The 17,207-nt window shown below is 36.9% G+C and overlaps 1 protein-coding gene across 7 annotated transcripts in view; it reads left to right on the forward strand.

Annotated features, from left to right (window-relative positions):
* Positions 1-14,970, forward strand: part of LOC127427856 (sarcolemmal membrane-associated protein-like) — a 109,792-nt gene extending 94,822 nt beyond the window's left edge. For 5 of the 7 annotated variants that reach the window (XM_051675704.1, XM_051675706.1, XM_051675708.1 and 2 more), the window contains 5 exons: positions 2,283-2,588; positions 5,481-5,598; positions 6,940-7,111; positions 7,647-7,781; positions 13,350-14,970. In XM_051675704.1, the coding sequence (XP_051531664.1) occupies positions 2,283-2,588; positions 5,481-5,598; positions 6,940-7,111; positions 7,647-7,781; positions 13,350-13,442 (824 nt within the window). In that variant the 3' untranslated portion in view covers positions 13,443-14,970. Of the gene's footprint in view, positions 1-2,282; positions 2,589-5,480; positions 5,599-6,939; positions 7,112-7,646; positions 7,782-10,595; positions 10,684-13,349 lie in introns of all 7 variants that reach the window. The other 2 variants (XM_051675705.1, XM_051675707.1) reach the window with 1 other exon arrangement.
* Positions 14,971-17,207: the final 2,237 nt, after the last annotated feature.

Below are 17,207 nucleotides of genomic sequence, written 5' to 3' on the forward strand. Positions count from 1 at the left end.
ATATATATATATATATATATATATATATATATATATATATACAGTTGTGCTCAAAAGTTTGCATGCCCTGGCAGAAATTGTGAAATTTTGGCATTGATTTTGAAAATAGGACTGATCATGCAAAAAAACTGTCTTTTAAGGATAGTGATCATATGAAGCCATTTACTATCACATAGTTGTTTGGCTCCTTTTTAAATCATAATGATAACAGAAATCACCCAGATGGGCCTGATCAAAAGTTTACATACCCTTGAATGTTTGGCCTTGTTACAGACACACAAGGTGACACACACAGGTTTAAATGGCAATTAAAGGTTAATTTCCCACACCTGTGGCTTTTTAAATTGCAATTAGTGTCTGTGTATAAATAGTCAATGAGTTTGTTAGCGCTCACATGGATGCACTGAGCAGGCTAGATACTGAGCCATGGGGAGCAGAAAAGAACTGTCAAAAGACCTGCGTAACAAGGTAATGGAACTTTATAAAGATAGAAAAGGATATAAAAAGATATCCAAAGCCTTGAAAATGCCAGTCAGTACTGTTCAATCACTTATTAAGAAGTGGAAAATTCAGGGATCTCTTGATACCAAGCCAAGGTCAGGTAGACCAAGAAAGATTTCAGCCACATCTGCCAGAAGAATTGTTCAGGATACAAAGAAAAACCCACAGATAACCTCAGGAGAAATACATTTCTGTATACAGAAATACAGAAATACAAAAGATGGTGTGATTGTTTCAAGGAGCACAATACGACGATACTTGAACAAAAATGAGCTGCATGGTCGAGTTGCCAGAAAGAAGCCTTTACTGCACCAATGCCACAAAAAATCCCAGTTACAATATTCCCGACAACACCTTGACACGCCTCACAGCTTCTGGCACACTGTAATTTGGAGTGATGAGACCAAAATAGAGCTTTATGGTCACAACCATAAGTGCTATGTTTGGAGAGGGGTCAGCAAGTATTGTGCTCCTTGAAACAACCACACCGTCTTTTTCCAGAGCAGCCTGTATTTCTCCTGAGGTTATCTGTGGGTTTTTCTTTGTATCCTGAACAATTCTTCTGACAGTTGTGGCTGAAATCTTTCTTGGTCTGACTGATCTTGGCTTGGTATCAAGAGATCCCTGAATTTTCCACTTCTTAATAGTGATTGAACAGTACTGACTGGCATTTTCAAGGCTTTGGATATCTTTTTATATCCTTTTCCATCTTTATAAAGTTCCATTACCTTGTTACGCAGGTCTTTTGACAGTTCTTTTCTGCTCCCCATGGTTCAGTATCTAGCCTGCTCAGTGCATCCACGTGAGAGCTAACAAACTCATTGACTATTTATACACAGACACTAATTGCAATTTAAAAAGCCACAGGTGTGGGAAATGAACCTTTAATTGCCATTTAAACCTGTGTGTGTCACCTTGTGTGTCTGTAACAAGGCCAAACATTCAAGGGTATGTAAACTTTTGATCAGGCCCATCTGGGTGATTTCTGTTATCATTATGATTTAAAAAGGAGCCAAACAACTATGTGATAGTAAATGGCTTCATATGATCACTATCCTTAAAAGACAGTTTTTTTGCATGATCAGTCATATTTTCAAAATCAATGCCAAAATTTCACAATTTTTGCCAGGGTATGCAAACTTTTGAGCACAACTGTGTGTGTGTGTGTGTGTGTATATATATATATATATATATATATATATATATATATATATATATATATTATTATTCAGGATTAAATTAGCATTTTATTAATGAGCATATTAATTTACAAAAGTAAATTGTAAAGTAAAAGTGACTTGTAAAATAAGGTTAGTAATTGTAACTAGGTAAACAGGTGTTTTGCATTAAAGCTGTAGCTGTTTATTTTAAAACGGGTAGATCGCTGTATTAAGCAATTCATTTTAAACACTTAAAAAATAGACAAATGTGCAAAACCATTGTAAAACAGTGGAAATACACATCCCTGTGACCACACATCATTTGGATTCCAAGTTGCTAGGCGACCATAAATGGCCTTCAATTAGGTTAATGAATGATATTACTTGAAGAATTGTTATTGTGATTATTGCAGTACATAATTGTCATTTTTATTAAATATTGGTGTTTTTTTTATCATTGTTGTTTTTGAAATTTTATACAAGCAATAAGCCACTTAAAGTTAAAGTGTTAGTGATTTTAACACTTTGAAAGGGTTTAAGCCTAGCAACACCTCTTAACTATGGTAAAATCACTAACACAAGACATCTCTTGGCCTTTTGTTTTAATATCTCTTTCTTTAGCTCAACTATCAAAGCTCCAGTCTGACATGGAAGCTCTGCGTGAACAGAGGGAGAATACTATTACCAGCACCAGAGAGGAGCTCTACAGCGCTCAGGAGGAGATCCTGGTGCTCCGTCACGCCATGGAGGCCGCCACTGCCGAGCGGGAGCGCGAGATCGCTGCCTTGCAGGGAGACCTGAGCATCGTCACTGCCGAACTAGACAAATGGAGACAGACGGCCGCCAAGTATGAAGTGGAAATCAGCAATCTACAGGCCAGCTTTCAGATGCAGAGCCAGCAACAAGAGAGTGCCAGTCAACTACTAGGTACACATTCTGACTGCACACCAATCAGATTCGTTTTTCAAATCCAAAGCTTACGACTGACTGTCTGCACTTTTTGCAAGTGAAATTAGAATCCATTTAGTTGAGACAGTGAAGTCAGTATCCGGTTTATCTAAATCAGCTTGACTCTGGCCAAAATATATTTAATCAGTATGTGGACTGGCAGGCCATAAGAATCACAGCTCTCCCAGGAACAGTTCAGTGGTGACAGAGTTCAGCGGTCAGGCCAGCTTAGAATGTCGTCACTGGGGCTCTTGCAGTAAACCTGCTGTGCTGTTTGGCCTGTAATATTCTCTGTTTCTCTCTAGTTGTCATAAATCAAGCTGACTTCAGAGACACAATGACTGAGCTCATGTCAGATCTGCTGCTCTGTAATCTCACTCCCTACTGCAGACATTTGTTTCTTTTCATATAAATAGTTTGAGTTTACTTCACTCTTTGGGACTACATAGATCACTGGCCATAACAAGAACTTTGAGTATATGAAAGTTTGCAATTTGATTTCTGTTACTTTAATCTTGACAGCCAACAGAAAGAGTTTGTTACTGAACTTACAACGTTGCAGGTACAACATGGCTCAGTCATAACGGTGCAAGAGAAACATCCATTTGAATCATAGATGTAACATAAAAGGAATATTTCTGGTTATTTGCAACTTGAGCTCTGATAGAATTTGTGAACTGCTGTCGATTACCACAGCAAATAATATTGACGCGTCCCCCAGTTTGTAAAAAAGAATGGAAAATGTGTGCAAAATGTGTACAAAGTTTGAAAACACATTGATTTCTCTGTTTACGCTTGTGGTCGACCGATATTTATCGTTGTGGCTGATAAATCCAAGTACTCCTCACTGCAGACTGTAGCGCAATGATGTAGTGGATCTAATCCCATGCGTATTGGATCTTAGTGAGGTAGTTTTAATGTGCATGTGTATTCACATTGTAATGTTTTGTGTTATTACTGTAGTGTACTTAACGGTCATTAATACAGTATATGTTCATATTATCACACACACCCTTTATATATTAGGGCTGTGCAATTAATTAAATTAAAATCTCGGTATGACATTGTGCGACTATATAACCACAAAGGGCTATAACGATTTTATTAAATTAATATATAAATCAAGTTTGCTTCAATGTCTATGCACACTGCTCTGTCCTGTCTGTATTGTGTATAAGCATTATTACAGTGTATTCAGAGCGGTTCTGTATATTGCTTAATTTAAGAAAAACAAGGGAAAGTAATTTACGAAATAAGTGGTTATGACCATTTTTAAAAGCTAAGCTATATTAAACAAATGTCTCAGTGTAATACTTTAATACTAAGTAATAATGTACTCAGTGCAACGCATAAAAACAAAACATCCAAGTCACCAAAATCCACAATGCAGAGGATTAGATCCACTACATCAATGCACTACAGTCTGCAGCGAGCACCCTCTCGATAAATCGGCCGATATTCTGAATTTTTTAATTTTTGGCTTCAGCCGATAAACTTTCCCATTTAGCCTATTAGTTTCACAAGTTACGACGGTGCCAAGAACCGCCGCCTTTGCACATGAAGGAGCCATCTTAGACTTGTGAATGATTGTTTCTTTTGCTGTTACGTGCCATCATGTGACTCAATAATAGACCATTGTGCAACAAAGTCTCGTTCAAGCAGACTGAGCAGACACGCATGAGCTCATGATGAGAGCTTGTGCCTTTCATTCTCCCTATCTCTCCTCAACACTTCCCTGTAACTTTAAATTGTAAGTTGTCTAATGATAGCAATACGACTGCTATCATATATTGTCCTTGCAAAACATGGAGTGGTACTTCAAGCTTGAATTGATCCATTGGTTGGAAAATTCCTTAAGGTGGTGTGATTAATTGCTTATATTTTTTAAACACTGAATTAACTCTTTAAATTAACAGCCTTAGTCTAGACATTGTTTGAGAATATTCTATTAAGCCTTTGCACTACACAAGATAGATTTATTCACATATTGAAAACGAACACACATGTGGTATTTACAGGGTTCCCACGGATCCCTAAAAAGTCTTAAATGTCTTAAATGATGCAGCAAAAGTCTTAATTTTCATTTAAAGATGTCTTAAAATTGTCTGGGATATATGATTTATTTTGAGATTATGTGGGTTTGTTTTGGTATGGGGATACGGTATTAATTTGTTCGGGCTTTAAGGTCTTAAAAAGTCTTAAATTTGATTTTAGAAAATCTGAAGCAACCCTGATTTATTGGCCACCTTACTGGGGTCTTTCTCTCCAGACCCCCTTTAATGTGTCATCCAGAGTCACGGAAACCGTTTTATCATCATCTATCCTGCTGGGGTTATTTCTTATTTGTTGGATTCTTGTTCTGTTTTTCATAAAGGAATATCTCAATGAATGACAATTCTCTTCGACGCTCAGATCTTACACTTTTAACTCCATTTTATTTTGACAGATTGTTTTCTTTTGGACAGTCATACACTAAATAATTGAAATATGGTTTGGTTTTGTTGTGACATCTGTTACACTTTGTCTACACTGGAAATGCTTTGGTGGCATGCTGTCTCAATGTTACAAATGTTTGTTACAACGGACCAATCAGCTGTGAGCTCAATGCTAGACTTCAACGGTAAAATAAAAATGTATGTTTTAAGATCAATCAACAAAGTTAAAAATTACATCCTAAGTTGATGGAATAACACGTGAAAAATAGTAATTGAGTGCTTCCAGCATTTATATTATAATGAGTGCTATTTGGATTTGACGCAATGCCTTGTCTGGTTTAGACACTTGGATGATTTTGTACAATTAAATGTTGGTTAAATTATAGGATTTATATTTTTGTAACAGTCTCGCTGTCTGTCTCTCACTCTCTCTCAGGTGAGCTGGAGAAGCTTCAGACCGAGTGCTGTGGTCTTCAGCATGAGTGTGACAGTTTGCGTACTGAGAAAACCACACTGTTACAGAAACTGCACAGACTGGAAGAAGAGCTCAGCAGGTGAGACACATACACACACCATATACAGCACTAGTGTTCTTTAGTCCATTTTACATCATTGAAGAGCCGCCAGTGTTTTCTGCTGTCCCTCTCATACACGGAGAATGTTTCAACTCATTCACTGCATGGCAAAACATCTGTGTCTTTCCACTTACAGAAGACATGAGTGACTTTTACAACATAACCTCTTTTGACAAATTGATAAATTACCATTTTGATGTAGGGAAGTACCTTTGTCCTGTGCTTGAACAACGCCATAGGCGGTGTGTGTTTCACTGCACTGTTATTATCTAATAAGTCATACTATGAGTTCATCTACCCTAAAGCTATAGAACACACACACAGGCCGCATACCTACACAGCATTTTTTGGAGAAAGTCAAGTGTGTCTAAACTTTTGACTAGTAGGTTAATAATAGCGTGTATTTTATTTAAGTACACTTGGGTGTTTTAATCAATGTTGGGCACTTTTAGATTGTGGTTTAACATTTTTTTTACACATTTGCTGGTTTATTTTAATTTGTCGATTAACAATGTCCAACAGTGTGTGTACATGCACCACAAGAGATTTATTTCATTTTTGTCATGAAAATTCCCAGCACAGTGTCATTTCCAGTACATCTCAAATTCTGTTTTGTGTTTAATAGAATTCTGTGCTGGAAATGTCTTTTTTTTTTATTTATTTATTTTTATTTTTTTTTATCAAATGGCTGAATCCTTTCTCTTGCTAAAGCTAATTTCATAGCTAAAATTTTATGTATACAAAATACACACAATTAAATAGTATTTTTACACTTTTTGCATAATTTGGCAAAATTACAGCTTGATTGGAAATGAAGCCCAATAAAAAAAGTGATATGTCCCTTGATTTTTCTTTGTTTTGTCTTGTATTTAATCTCAAGCGTGCTCTTCACTGACACCTTTGTCCACTTGGATAATAAGTACACTAACTTAAAAAAAATCTTATTAGGGGTGAAATAGTTTGGTGTGGTGGAAATAACATCATCATTTTGAAAAAATAATAGAAATAATTTTCACCCAATAAATACTGAAATTGTTTGCTTAGTTCACTCTTTGTTTTTTGAAAAGTCATTTGAAAAGGCCTGGTAAAAATTTACCTGAAAATGTCATCATACTCTAACCTCTACTCTGCATGACAAAGTTTTGGTGTTGCAGGATATTCCATATGAAAAAATTTTTTGTCAAGTGAGGTGATCACTTACAAAAATCCCCTGTGTAGAGAGTAATGAGCGCTACGCAGGGACCCTGTAAATTGGAATGTAGCTCATCTTATCTTAAGTAGGACACTCAGATTGTTGGTGTTCTTTTCTTTTATATGCAGCTCCAGAGAACAGAGTGCGACCCTCAGCAGCAGTTTAAATGCTCTGGAGAAATCACAGGGTGACCTGGAGAACAAACTGGGCTCTATACAGGATCAGCACCAACAAAACGCCAGCAAACTGAAGATACAGCTGGCCCAAGCCGAGGACCGCACCAGAGATCTGCAGAAGGAGGTACAGTCACGTCAAAGAAAATAAAATGTTTCGTGCTCTTTTGAAATAAGTTTATACTACGTAGATATACTTTCATAACTCAAGAGCAAATCAATTAGATATAAATTCCATTAAAAAATTGTTTACAAATATTTATGAAAAGCTAAATTATGACTTCTCTGGTGCAAGAAACCTCTACTAAAAGAAGTGGAATTAAATGGAAAAAATAAATGCAAAAAACAAGAAATTTTAATGTATTTTTAAGGTGCTCCCTTAAACAAGTGGCGATTTGATGGGTATTGCTGTGCTACTTCTGTGCTAATTTTGCAGCAGGGCTTTAAAAGGGTAGTTCACCTCTGTCACACAAAATACCAAAGCTAAAACAAAAATTCTAGAAAGAAAAAAAATATATATATATATATATATATATATATATATATATATATAAATCAGCAAGTTGCTGGTTCACTTGTCGTCCATCCTGACACATTTTCTACAAACATGTAGAATAAAGTTCTGTTGTGTCTGATCTGATTCATCTTTCTCTCTCTGTCAGTATGATGACACTCAGAATCTGCTGTCAGACCTCAGGCAGCGGTATGAACAGACCGAACAGGAGAAACGCTCCATCAGTGATGAGCTGGAGCAGTGCAAGGTCAATCTGAAGCTCCTGCAAGAGAAAGGCAGCAATGTGAGCCACAAAAACAGCATATTTCAAACATTCATTTTCATTTGTAAGAGGAGATAATAAACCTTCAGCACTTCGATTGAAAACATAAAGATATTTTTACCTCAATTAGCGGTCATCTCCTTTACACCATTCAACATAGTTGGTTCATAGCTGTTCATAGATCTTCAATGTTTTGCACCGTGCACGAAAGTGACTTGTGTTAGCAAGTATTCTGTGCCTACTGCCTAGATGGCATTCGTGGGCACATTCAAATGTTGGAACGTGCTTATGATGGCCAAAATTTTTTGTCTGGGTAGAAATCTCAGAAAGAGGTAAAACGTGAGCTAGGGTTCTACTAGTTTTTCTTCTTCTTTATGAACCAATATGAGAGTATTTCCAGCTATTTTTGTCCTATGTTGTGGTTTGTTGCTGATATTATTTGGTTCTTCTTACTAAACTTTTTTTTTTCTTTGGGCAGGGGGTAAAATTTTATGCACAAAGCTGTCGTTGTCAAATAAATTTATTAGATTTCTCACAATTCCCACAATCCAATCTCTTTCACTCTGCTGATTGGAGTCCACACAATCACTTCATGTGTTTTTGATTTGGACACTTAACACAGATTGTAACTCTTCCTGTGTTCATCAGTGAACACAAATAACCAACTTTTCATTTGATGTGATTTATTACAGAATGTTCTGGGTTAAATAAAAAAGCTCAGTCGACAGCGTTGGAGGCACAATGTTGATTACCAGAAAAAAAAATTTTCACCTCATCCATCATTTATTTAAAAAAAAGGGGGGGCCTTGGTAGTTCAGCAAGTAAAGACGCTGGCTACCACCCCTGGAGTTGCGAGTTTGAATCCAGGGCATGCTGAGTGACTCCAGCCAGGTCTCCTAAGCAACCAAATTGGCCCTGTTGCTAGGGAGGGTAGAGTCACATGGGGTAACCTCCTCGTGGTCGCTATAATGTGGTTCGCTCTCAGTGGGGCGTGTGGTGAGTTGGGCGTGGAGGCCGCAGAGAATAGTGTGAAGCCTCCACATGCGCTATGTCTCCGCGGTAACGCGCTCAGCAAGCAATGTTGCTTGCGCAGATTGAGATGCGCAGATTGACTGTCTCAGACGCGGAGGCAACTGAGATTTGTCCTCCCGCCCCCCGGATTGAGGCGAGTCACTACGCCACCACGAGGACTTAGAGCACATTGGGAATTGGGCATTCCAAATTGGGAGAAAAGGGGAGAGAAAAAAAAAAGCAAAAATCGTGGTTCCAGTGAACTTTTACAATGGAAGTGAATGGAGCCAATCCATAAACATAAAATACACAGTATTTCAAAAGTATAGCCACAAAATGCAAACATTATTCATGTTAAAGTGATTTTAGTGTGATAAAATCGCTTGGTTTAAATTTGCTTAAAAAAACGTGGTTGTCATGACAATATAAAGATCAACCCTTTAATCTGGTATCACACGGTTACGACCCTGTTACAATCCCGGACGAGCCCCCATTAATGTAACGACCCCCAGTTTGCCTAGGGGTGTAAAGGGTGTAAATTAATAAATTATTGTCGTGGATACTGGGTACAGAAAAGACCATGATAAAAGAGCTATATTCCCAAAACAAAGTGGTTTATTTATATACAAATGGTAGATGAAGTAAACGGTGAGTAATGTGCAACAGGTGAAAATTTGAAGTATTTACAATATTTACAGTACCGATAGACAAAGGGGAAAAGGGATGTGAACGGTGCCAAATCAAAGAACAAAACAAAACAAAAAACACCCACTAACTTTACCACAATCCCTCTAGTCTAGACTGACTAACAAAAGAAAATGTGAAACACAAAACCAAGCTTCAGCGTCAAGACGCCCTTACTAATCTACTCTGCCTAATACAAACACAAATCTTACAAGGGGGTGGCACTCATCCTTAACTAGTGTTTCTTATACAAATCAATGTAACTACATGTGCACCATGTAATGCACACAAGTGTCACAATTATGGAACGATGAATGAACAACAAAATACGGGAACAACAGGACAGCACAATGATACACAGCGAATGTTTACAATTTTAACATGAGCAGATACGAGCAATGGCGTGGGACAAAACGGAGCCGACAACAGACTGTCGACATTGCATTTTGGACGAGGTTTTAAACAGGCAGAGTGACGGTGGATTGGCGGAGGTTGGGTGACGACTTTAGACCGGTAACAATGATTGATGCTTCGATGATCCAATGGCAAGTGTCTGTGAGCATGATAGGAGGAGACGGGGAGAGAGAGAGAGAGAGAGAGAGAGAGAGAGAGAGAGAGCACAACACAACAACAAACCAAAACACAGACACATGTACGGGGTGTAACACACACTAAAATCATGTTAACACGTAATGTTTACGTCTTGAAACAGTGTTTATAGACTGGCCCCATTCACTTCCATTGTAAGTGTCCTACTGGAACAGCAGTTTTTTATTTTATTTTTAAAGAAACGAGAGTTGAGGCGAAATAATTGTCGAAATCAACATCATGTCCCAAATGTTAACGACTGAGCTTAACTTGTATTGAACCAAGAATATTCCCTTAATGCCTCGACACTGTCCTTGTTCCTGGTGTTCTGCTTCTAGATGTTGACCTGTGTTTGTGGCTCTGGGGCGTTTGATGATATTTTTTGTTATGTTTGTGTTGTTGATTTACCGACAGACTCCCACTGTACCCGAGGCCTTTTTCTGTTCCTTTGTTTGTTTGTAGTTGTACAACTCCCTCCCCCACCCTGTTTTCCATTGACTAGTTTAAAGGTTAATTTGTTATTTTATTTGTAATATCCCTTCCCTCCTCTAGCCATCCATATTGCAGCCTGTCCAAGCCATTTTCATCGGTCTATTCCTGGCTTTGCTGTATTGGTGCTTCGGCCAGTTGTGGTAGAAAGGTACACATGCTCCTGTTGAGTCTGTGTCTGTTTGTCTCCTGTATGTCCTCCTCTGTATATATCATCATGTATATATATGACCTGTGCATGGCAAAAAGACCCATAATCTCTGCACTCGCTTCTCCCAAAATCCCAACGTGGGGAACTCACAAATTCTTCATCCACACAGAATCACCTACTAATAATCATCAACATCACAGTCTTGTCTTTGCTTGGATCACTAATGTTTATATAAATCACTGCAAGATTTTGGATGCTTATTTTTCGTTTGTTTTTTTCTTTTTTTTCTTTTTTGTCATACCATCTTTCTTTTGCTGTTTTTTTTTTTTTTTTTTTTTTTATCTTTTATTTTTTTTACTTTGATTAATTTAAAGGAACAGTTCATCCAGAAATAAGAATTTTGTCATCATTTGCTTACCCTTATGTAGTTCCAAACCCATAAGACATAAGGCTATACTCTTTTGAACATGAGCCCATACAGACGAGTTCGGCGCATGCACTCTACGACTGCTTTGTGATGCTCTTCAGTACAGTCAGCAGCACTGAAGATGCTTGTCAGCATCAAGACATGCCAAGATGCAGACTTCCACGTGACTAGAAAAACTGGACTGCACACAGACAGTACTGTGCTGATGACAAAGGCCATGTCTACACTAATACGTTTTTAGTTAAAAAAAACTGATTCATTTTGCTATGTTTAAGCCTCTCATCCACACTAGAACGCCGTTTTCCTCAGTTTCGAAAATGCTCTCCATTAACACATTCTTTGGTAAACGATATTGGAGTTTTCAGATGAAAACAGATTTGTGTTGATGTGGCTGAAATTAGCGTCACATGCACTGTTCACGAGACGTACCAGCACACTACAAAATGAAATGTACTTTTGCCTTTACTTTTTGTTAGGGATGTCCCAATCCAATTTCTTTGGAGAACGAGTACGGATCTTTTCGGTACTCGCAGATACTGATAACAGTTTTATAATAATTTATAATAATAATTATTATTATTAATGTAGTAGTAGTATTAGAGTAAATATTATAGAACTATACAGTAGTGATATATTTCTGTCATACTTCCATTTAAATGAGCTTTTGTTTTGGCGGAAGCTTTTATTTCCGTTTCTGTGTTTTTGACAATAGCTTCTCACTTCCGGAAAAGCAGGTCACTGCGTGAAACAATGTGATAAAACTGCAAAAAGCTGCTATTTAAATAAATATGTGTTCTATATATGTGCCTCGCGCTACAAAGTGAATTAGCGCCCTTCTCACTGTCATCTGCTACAAACAGAGCACCTGATGCTCATGATGGTGTTTTCAATGTATGAACCATGGAGCTCTAAAAGGAGCCAGCGTCAGCACAGCACTGGCTCCACACATTTACAAGTGCTCACATTTGAAGCACGCAGCACATTCAAACTATATATTTATCTCATTAAATCACAGCTTTGGCAGTTTTATAATCACACTAGGACATAATGTGATTTTAATTTGTGCGCAAATGTATATGGAAGGACATTCGTACGTCAGATGCTATCGGGTTTTGGTATTGGAGCATTTTTACGAGTGCAAGTACATGAGCACGGTATTTGACCTCATTCCTTACCAGTATCTGGGACAATCCCTACTTTTTGTGGAACGCAAAAGATGTTTCGAAGAATGTTTACACTGCTCTTTCCCGTACAATGAAAGTGAATAGGGACTGATGCTGTCGAGCTTCGAAAATGACAAAAGAGCACAGTTGAAGTAGTCCATATGAGTTTGCGTGCTATATTCCAAATCTTCTGAAGCCATACAATAGCTTTGTTCTTGAAATTTAACTAGTTTTTCACTGAAAATTCCAGAACAGTTCTCAAATCTCATTCACGCGATCACATATTCAAACTTAAAGCAGCAAGAGCACCTAGTTTTGACGTCGTTGACTCCAGGGTCAGAAATTAAGGGGGGCTCAGGGCAAAAATGCCATCATAAATAAAATAAAAAAAGTGCCCCAGAAATTCAAAACAATGCCCTCGTAATGAAATATTTAGTTTTTTTATATGTATCATGTGATATAGTTCTTAATATTCTATTATAGTCCTAGACATACAATGGCATAAACTAAGAGTTGATGTTGATTTAATTTTCTGGCATAAGAGGTATCAATTTTGGTCTGTTCCTCACTGTAATCTGTTGAACGACTTCAGAACAGTCGTATGGACTACTAACGTTGAACTTAAAAAAAAATAAAAAATTTAAAAATAAAAAAAATAAAAAAATAAAATAAAAAAATAATAATAATTTGGAGCTTTACAGCCCCAGTCAACTAAACTTCTGTTGTGTCCCACATAAGAAAGTCAGGCTGGTTTGGAATGATACAAGGGTGAGTAAATGATGACTAAATTAGCATTTGGAACTACTACTTTAAACACAGCTTTTCTTTCTTTGAGCTTGAAGAAAGACGGTTGTGTTTGTTTTCATTTGCTTTATAACTCAAGTGTGGTAACCGGTTCTCCCTGTTTTACTTAAGTATTTGCTTTATCTGTCTTCTCCCTCTTTCTCTCCATATATTTATTTATATCTTTCGTCTCTTATTATCAGGCCTCTTTTCTTTAGCTGCAGTCTCCAGTGCTTCTGTTCTGGTTTGGTGCTGTTTTCTAACGAACTTTATTAATCGCCTCATTGTTTCAGAGCGGATGGATGCCCTGGATGCCGGTGGTCGCCACCGTGATTGCCGTGGCAGCAGTGGTGCTTTATCCTAACCTATCCAAGAGCTCGTCCTGAGAGAGCGAAACCAATCGCAACACTTTTGTGTATGTCCAGCCCCAGTCATGTTTAGTCCTGGGATGAGTTCTAAAACTGAACATAATACCTCCTGATTTACAGCCCATTGGGTCTCTGCAATGTCTGTGTAAATGCAAATGTATATAATATAGAAAGACAGAGGGGATGAAGTCGTATCGTATATTATAGAATAAATACTATATCTGCATTTTTGACATTCGGATGGGAATTTCAAATTATTAAAATGGCCTAACATAGGCCTAACGTTTTTGTTTTCTTAGATGGGGGTACCACGTTTTCTGTTAGCAAGTTTGTTTTTTATTGACTATACTTGTTGTTTGCCATGTTAGTTGTTAATGTGGTATTCCAAATAGATGTAAAGCCAAATGAGAATCTGAACTCTATGGCACAACTCGAGGGGTGAAGTGCCTAATTTTAAATAGTTCACATTGAAGTGCCACTCATGCAGCGTCTCATTAATTTGAATTTAAACAGAAACGTCAGAATTTCACGATGGTCTGTGCTGTATTTGTGTTCAAACTGACATGCTTCAAGCACAGTGATGTCGTTGTACTCTGTGGCTGTTCTCTCTTGTATCGTGTATTCTAAGCATATGTTTATGTTAAAGACACTACAAGTATCTGAGTGATTTTGAAATTCGACTTTCTTCACATGTACGATTGTGGTCATTGTTGAACGGAATGGAACAAATGACTTAAAAACAAACGTTGTAGCTTTTTACCAACACTGAAGACGGGGCACTTTCATTTCACGGCTATGGCCCGTTGTTTGAATAATAAAATGGTCTTCTGCAGTACCTCCTGAAGAAGGCTCTGGGATTTTGCGGCCTTACATGTTTTCTCTTCTCACAGAATAAAATTGATTGCAAAGGCTTTGATGCCGAAGTAGAAATATATATTAAAAAAAATATATTGGTGGAAGTGTCAAAAATCCACACTTATAAAGCACAGAAATGGGTGCGAATGAATTATTTTGGTGATGAAAGGGGAATGAGTTTAAATTTGAATGTGTGGGTTGCTTAAGACAAATTAACCAATGATGTGTTTGCTGTGTGCTTCACATTTGTCTGCTGTGCTGTAAATAAACAGTCATCGAGCAAAACCGCAGTTCATCTGATTCAGCAGTGTCTTGAACTTTTGTTTTTTGCATTTTTTTCATCTTTTACTGGAAAGACAAAATTCCAGACCAAAATCCAGAATGGATTTTACCACAAATGCAAAAAAGCAAAGTTTGTAGCATAGAAAGAGAGAAAAAAAAAGAGAAAAAAAATGATCTTTTGCATTGACAATATTACACCACATTGTTCATAAACTTTCAAATGGCAAGATGGACTTTATTTCGGGGACTTTTATTTTGTAACCTAACAAAGGTTTGAAACATATTTCTTTACAGGACATAAGGCACGTTTAGAAAAATGCTCATGGGCTGTTTGTAAATATGTATGTATGAATGTTTGTGTGTAAATATGTTAGTCACAAAATAAAAATTGGATATTGTTCACATCTAATTTGCTTTTCAAGATTTGATATTGTTGTCCCATTTATTATATCTTTAAAATAAATCAAGATTGCTCTGATATATGCATTTTAACAACTACTAAGAATGTACTTTTTGTTTGCCGTTTAATTTATTCTTTTTTGGGTTTTTTTTTATTCAACACTCAGAATGCGTGCACTAGTTTCATGTAAATTTAATAAGTAACTGCATATATATGTGCTTGATTGGTGCAAGCTTTGTTTTTATTCTTTTTGTCAGATCATAGATGATGGAATAGTTTCTGACAGCTCTTCAGTTCAAAATTGAAGAAACTTTTTTTTTTTTTTTCCTTAAATATTTTTAAACTGGCCACCCATTCCAACCAAGTCAGTACTGCACATTGGCTGTAAAGTTTTATTTTAAATAAATATTGTTTTTGAGAAGAGCAGCTCATAATTACCTTTTTTTTTTTCTTTTTCTTTTTTACATGAGATAGTTAAATGTCAGAATTCTATTTTGTAAAGCCATAGAACGAGATAAAGGAATATGTGCACTAACATGTGTGATGTGCATGACTTCAATAAAACAAATTTACTTCCCTCTGCTAGTTTGATTCTTTTTTTTTTTTTGGTCAAGATTTACTTTATGCAAGCATATATTCTTGTTTCCCCCCGAAACATTTCTCATAGATGTTTATGGAAAACTAACTGTATTGTTTTTTCTAGCAAACTACCGTTTTTTTTTTTTTTTTTTTTTTTTTTTTTTACCAATCGAATAGGGCCCTCTTTTGTCAAGTTGAGACATTTTGTGCAGTGTGTTAAATTATGAAGTTTTTACCTAGAAATGTTATTTGTAGCCATGCATGGACACAAGATGGCAGCCCTTGCCCAACATGATTCTAGTTATGCATGAAGGATCTTCAGCTTTAGACGTTGTACTGTTATGTAGGACAACGTTATAAATTGTTCACTATCTTTCTATAGGAATTGTCATTGTTCTTTTCCTTGGGAATTGCCCTTTTGTGTAGAGGTCCGGACAGAGCTGTAAACTGTAGACTCCTGCAGTGGTTCGAGTCACATTCACAAGGAAACTGTGTGGCACGCTGATAGAATTCCATGGATGATTCTAGAGTATTTGACTCATCTGGGGGCCGTCACATGAGGGTGTGTAACACTCACTGACTCAGGACATCAGCGCTGACAGGAAGTTCTCCTCCCCGTCTGATAACACCCTCGACACACCCACACTGAGATTTCTGTAATGTCACACTGTGTGAACCGATTCTTTATCAGCTTTGAGACTATTCCCTGGGGTGTGTCAGCACAGTTGATATGAACGTGCCGCCTTCTGGGCTTTTATATTCTGTTAATCCTTACAGGGAGATCCTTCTATTATGGGCACTTTTCTGTGCCCTAGGTTCATTTTTAAAGAAAACCTGCCAGTATTTAAGAATTTTAATTTGGAAACCGTTTTTGTTTTTATATGTTCAAAGCCAGGTGACTGGCAAGTAGCTAACTTTCTATGCAGAGAGTAAAAAAGGGCATTACCATCACACGCTGTGTTAAGAAACAGCTGACTGTGTTTGTGTGTGTGTGTGTGTGTAAGTTTAAAGTTAATTGGCTGATAGCTTAATTGTTGTCCAAGGTTTATTCAACCTTTCTCCAAAAGGTGAAAAAGTCATTACCGTGACAGGCTGGAAATATGAATGAACAGGAGTTCAAGATGTCATGGAAATTTCTATAGAGGATATAAATTGTTCAAGCTTTGCTCAGTGCTTAAATATTTCAATGCTAAAATTTGCTCTATGGGAGTGAATTTATTTATTTATCCAATAATCACAAGCAACTGGAAAAGTTATGTAATAAAGTAATTTCACTGAGCATGTTTACATGCACAGTCTTCTGATACAGAAATCTGATATTTGACAATATATATTTATATATGGGGGTTACACATACTTGTACATTTATGAAACATTGATTTCAAACACTAAGTAAATGGCTTGTTTGCATTCAGTTCACCCAAAAATGAAAATTCTCTCATCATTTACTCACCCTAATGCTGTGTATGATTTTCTTTCTTCTGCAGAACACAAATGAAGATTTTTAGAAGAATATTTCAGCTCTGTAGGGCCATACAATGCAAATGAATGGTGGTCAAAACTTTAAAGCTCAAAAAAGCATATAAAGGCAGCATAAAAGTAATCCATAAGACTCCAGTGGTTTAATCCATGTCTTTAGAAGTGATATGATAGGTGTGGGTGAGAAA

Source organism: Myxocyprinus asiaticus, chromosome 37 (genome assembly GCF_019703515.2).
Source record: "Myxocyprinus asiaticus isolate MX2 ecotype Aquarium Trade chromosome 37, UBuf_Myxa_2, whole genome shotgun sequence".
In the NCBI taxonomy this organism is placed as follows: domain Eukaryota; kingdom Metazoa; phylum Chordata; class Actinopteri; order Cypriniformes; family Catostomidae; genus Myxocyprinus; species Myxocyprinus asiaticus.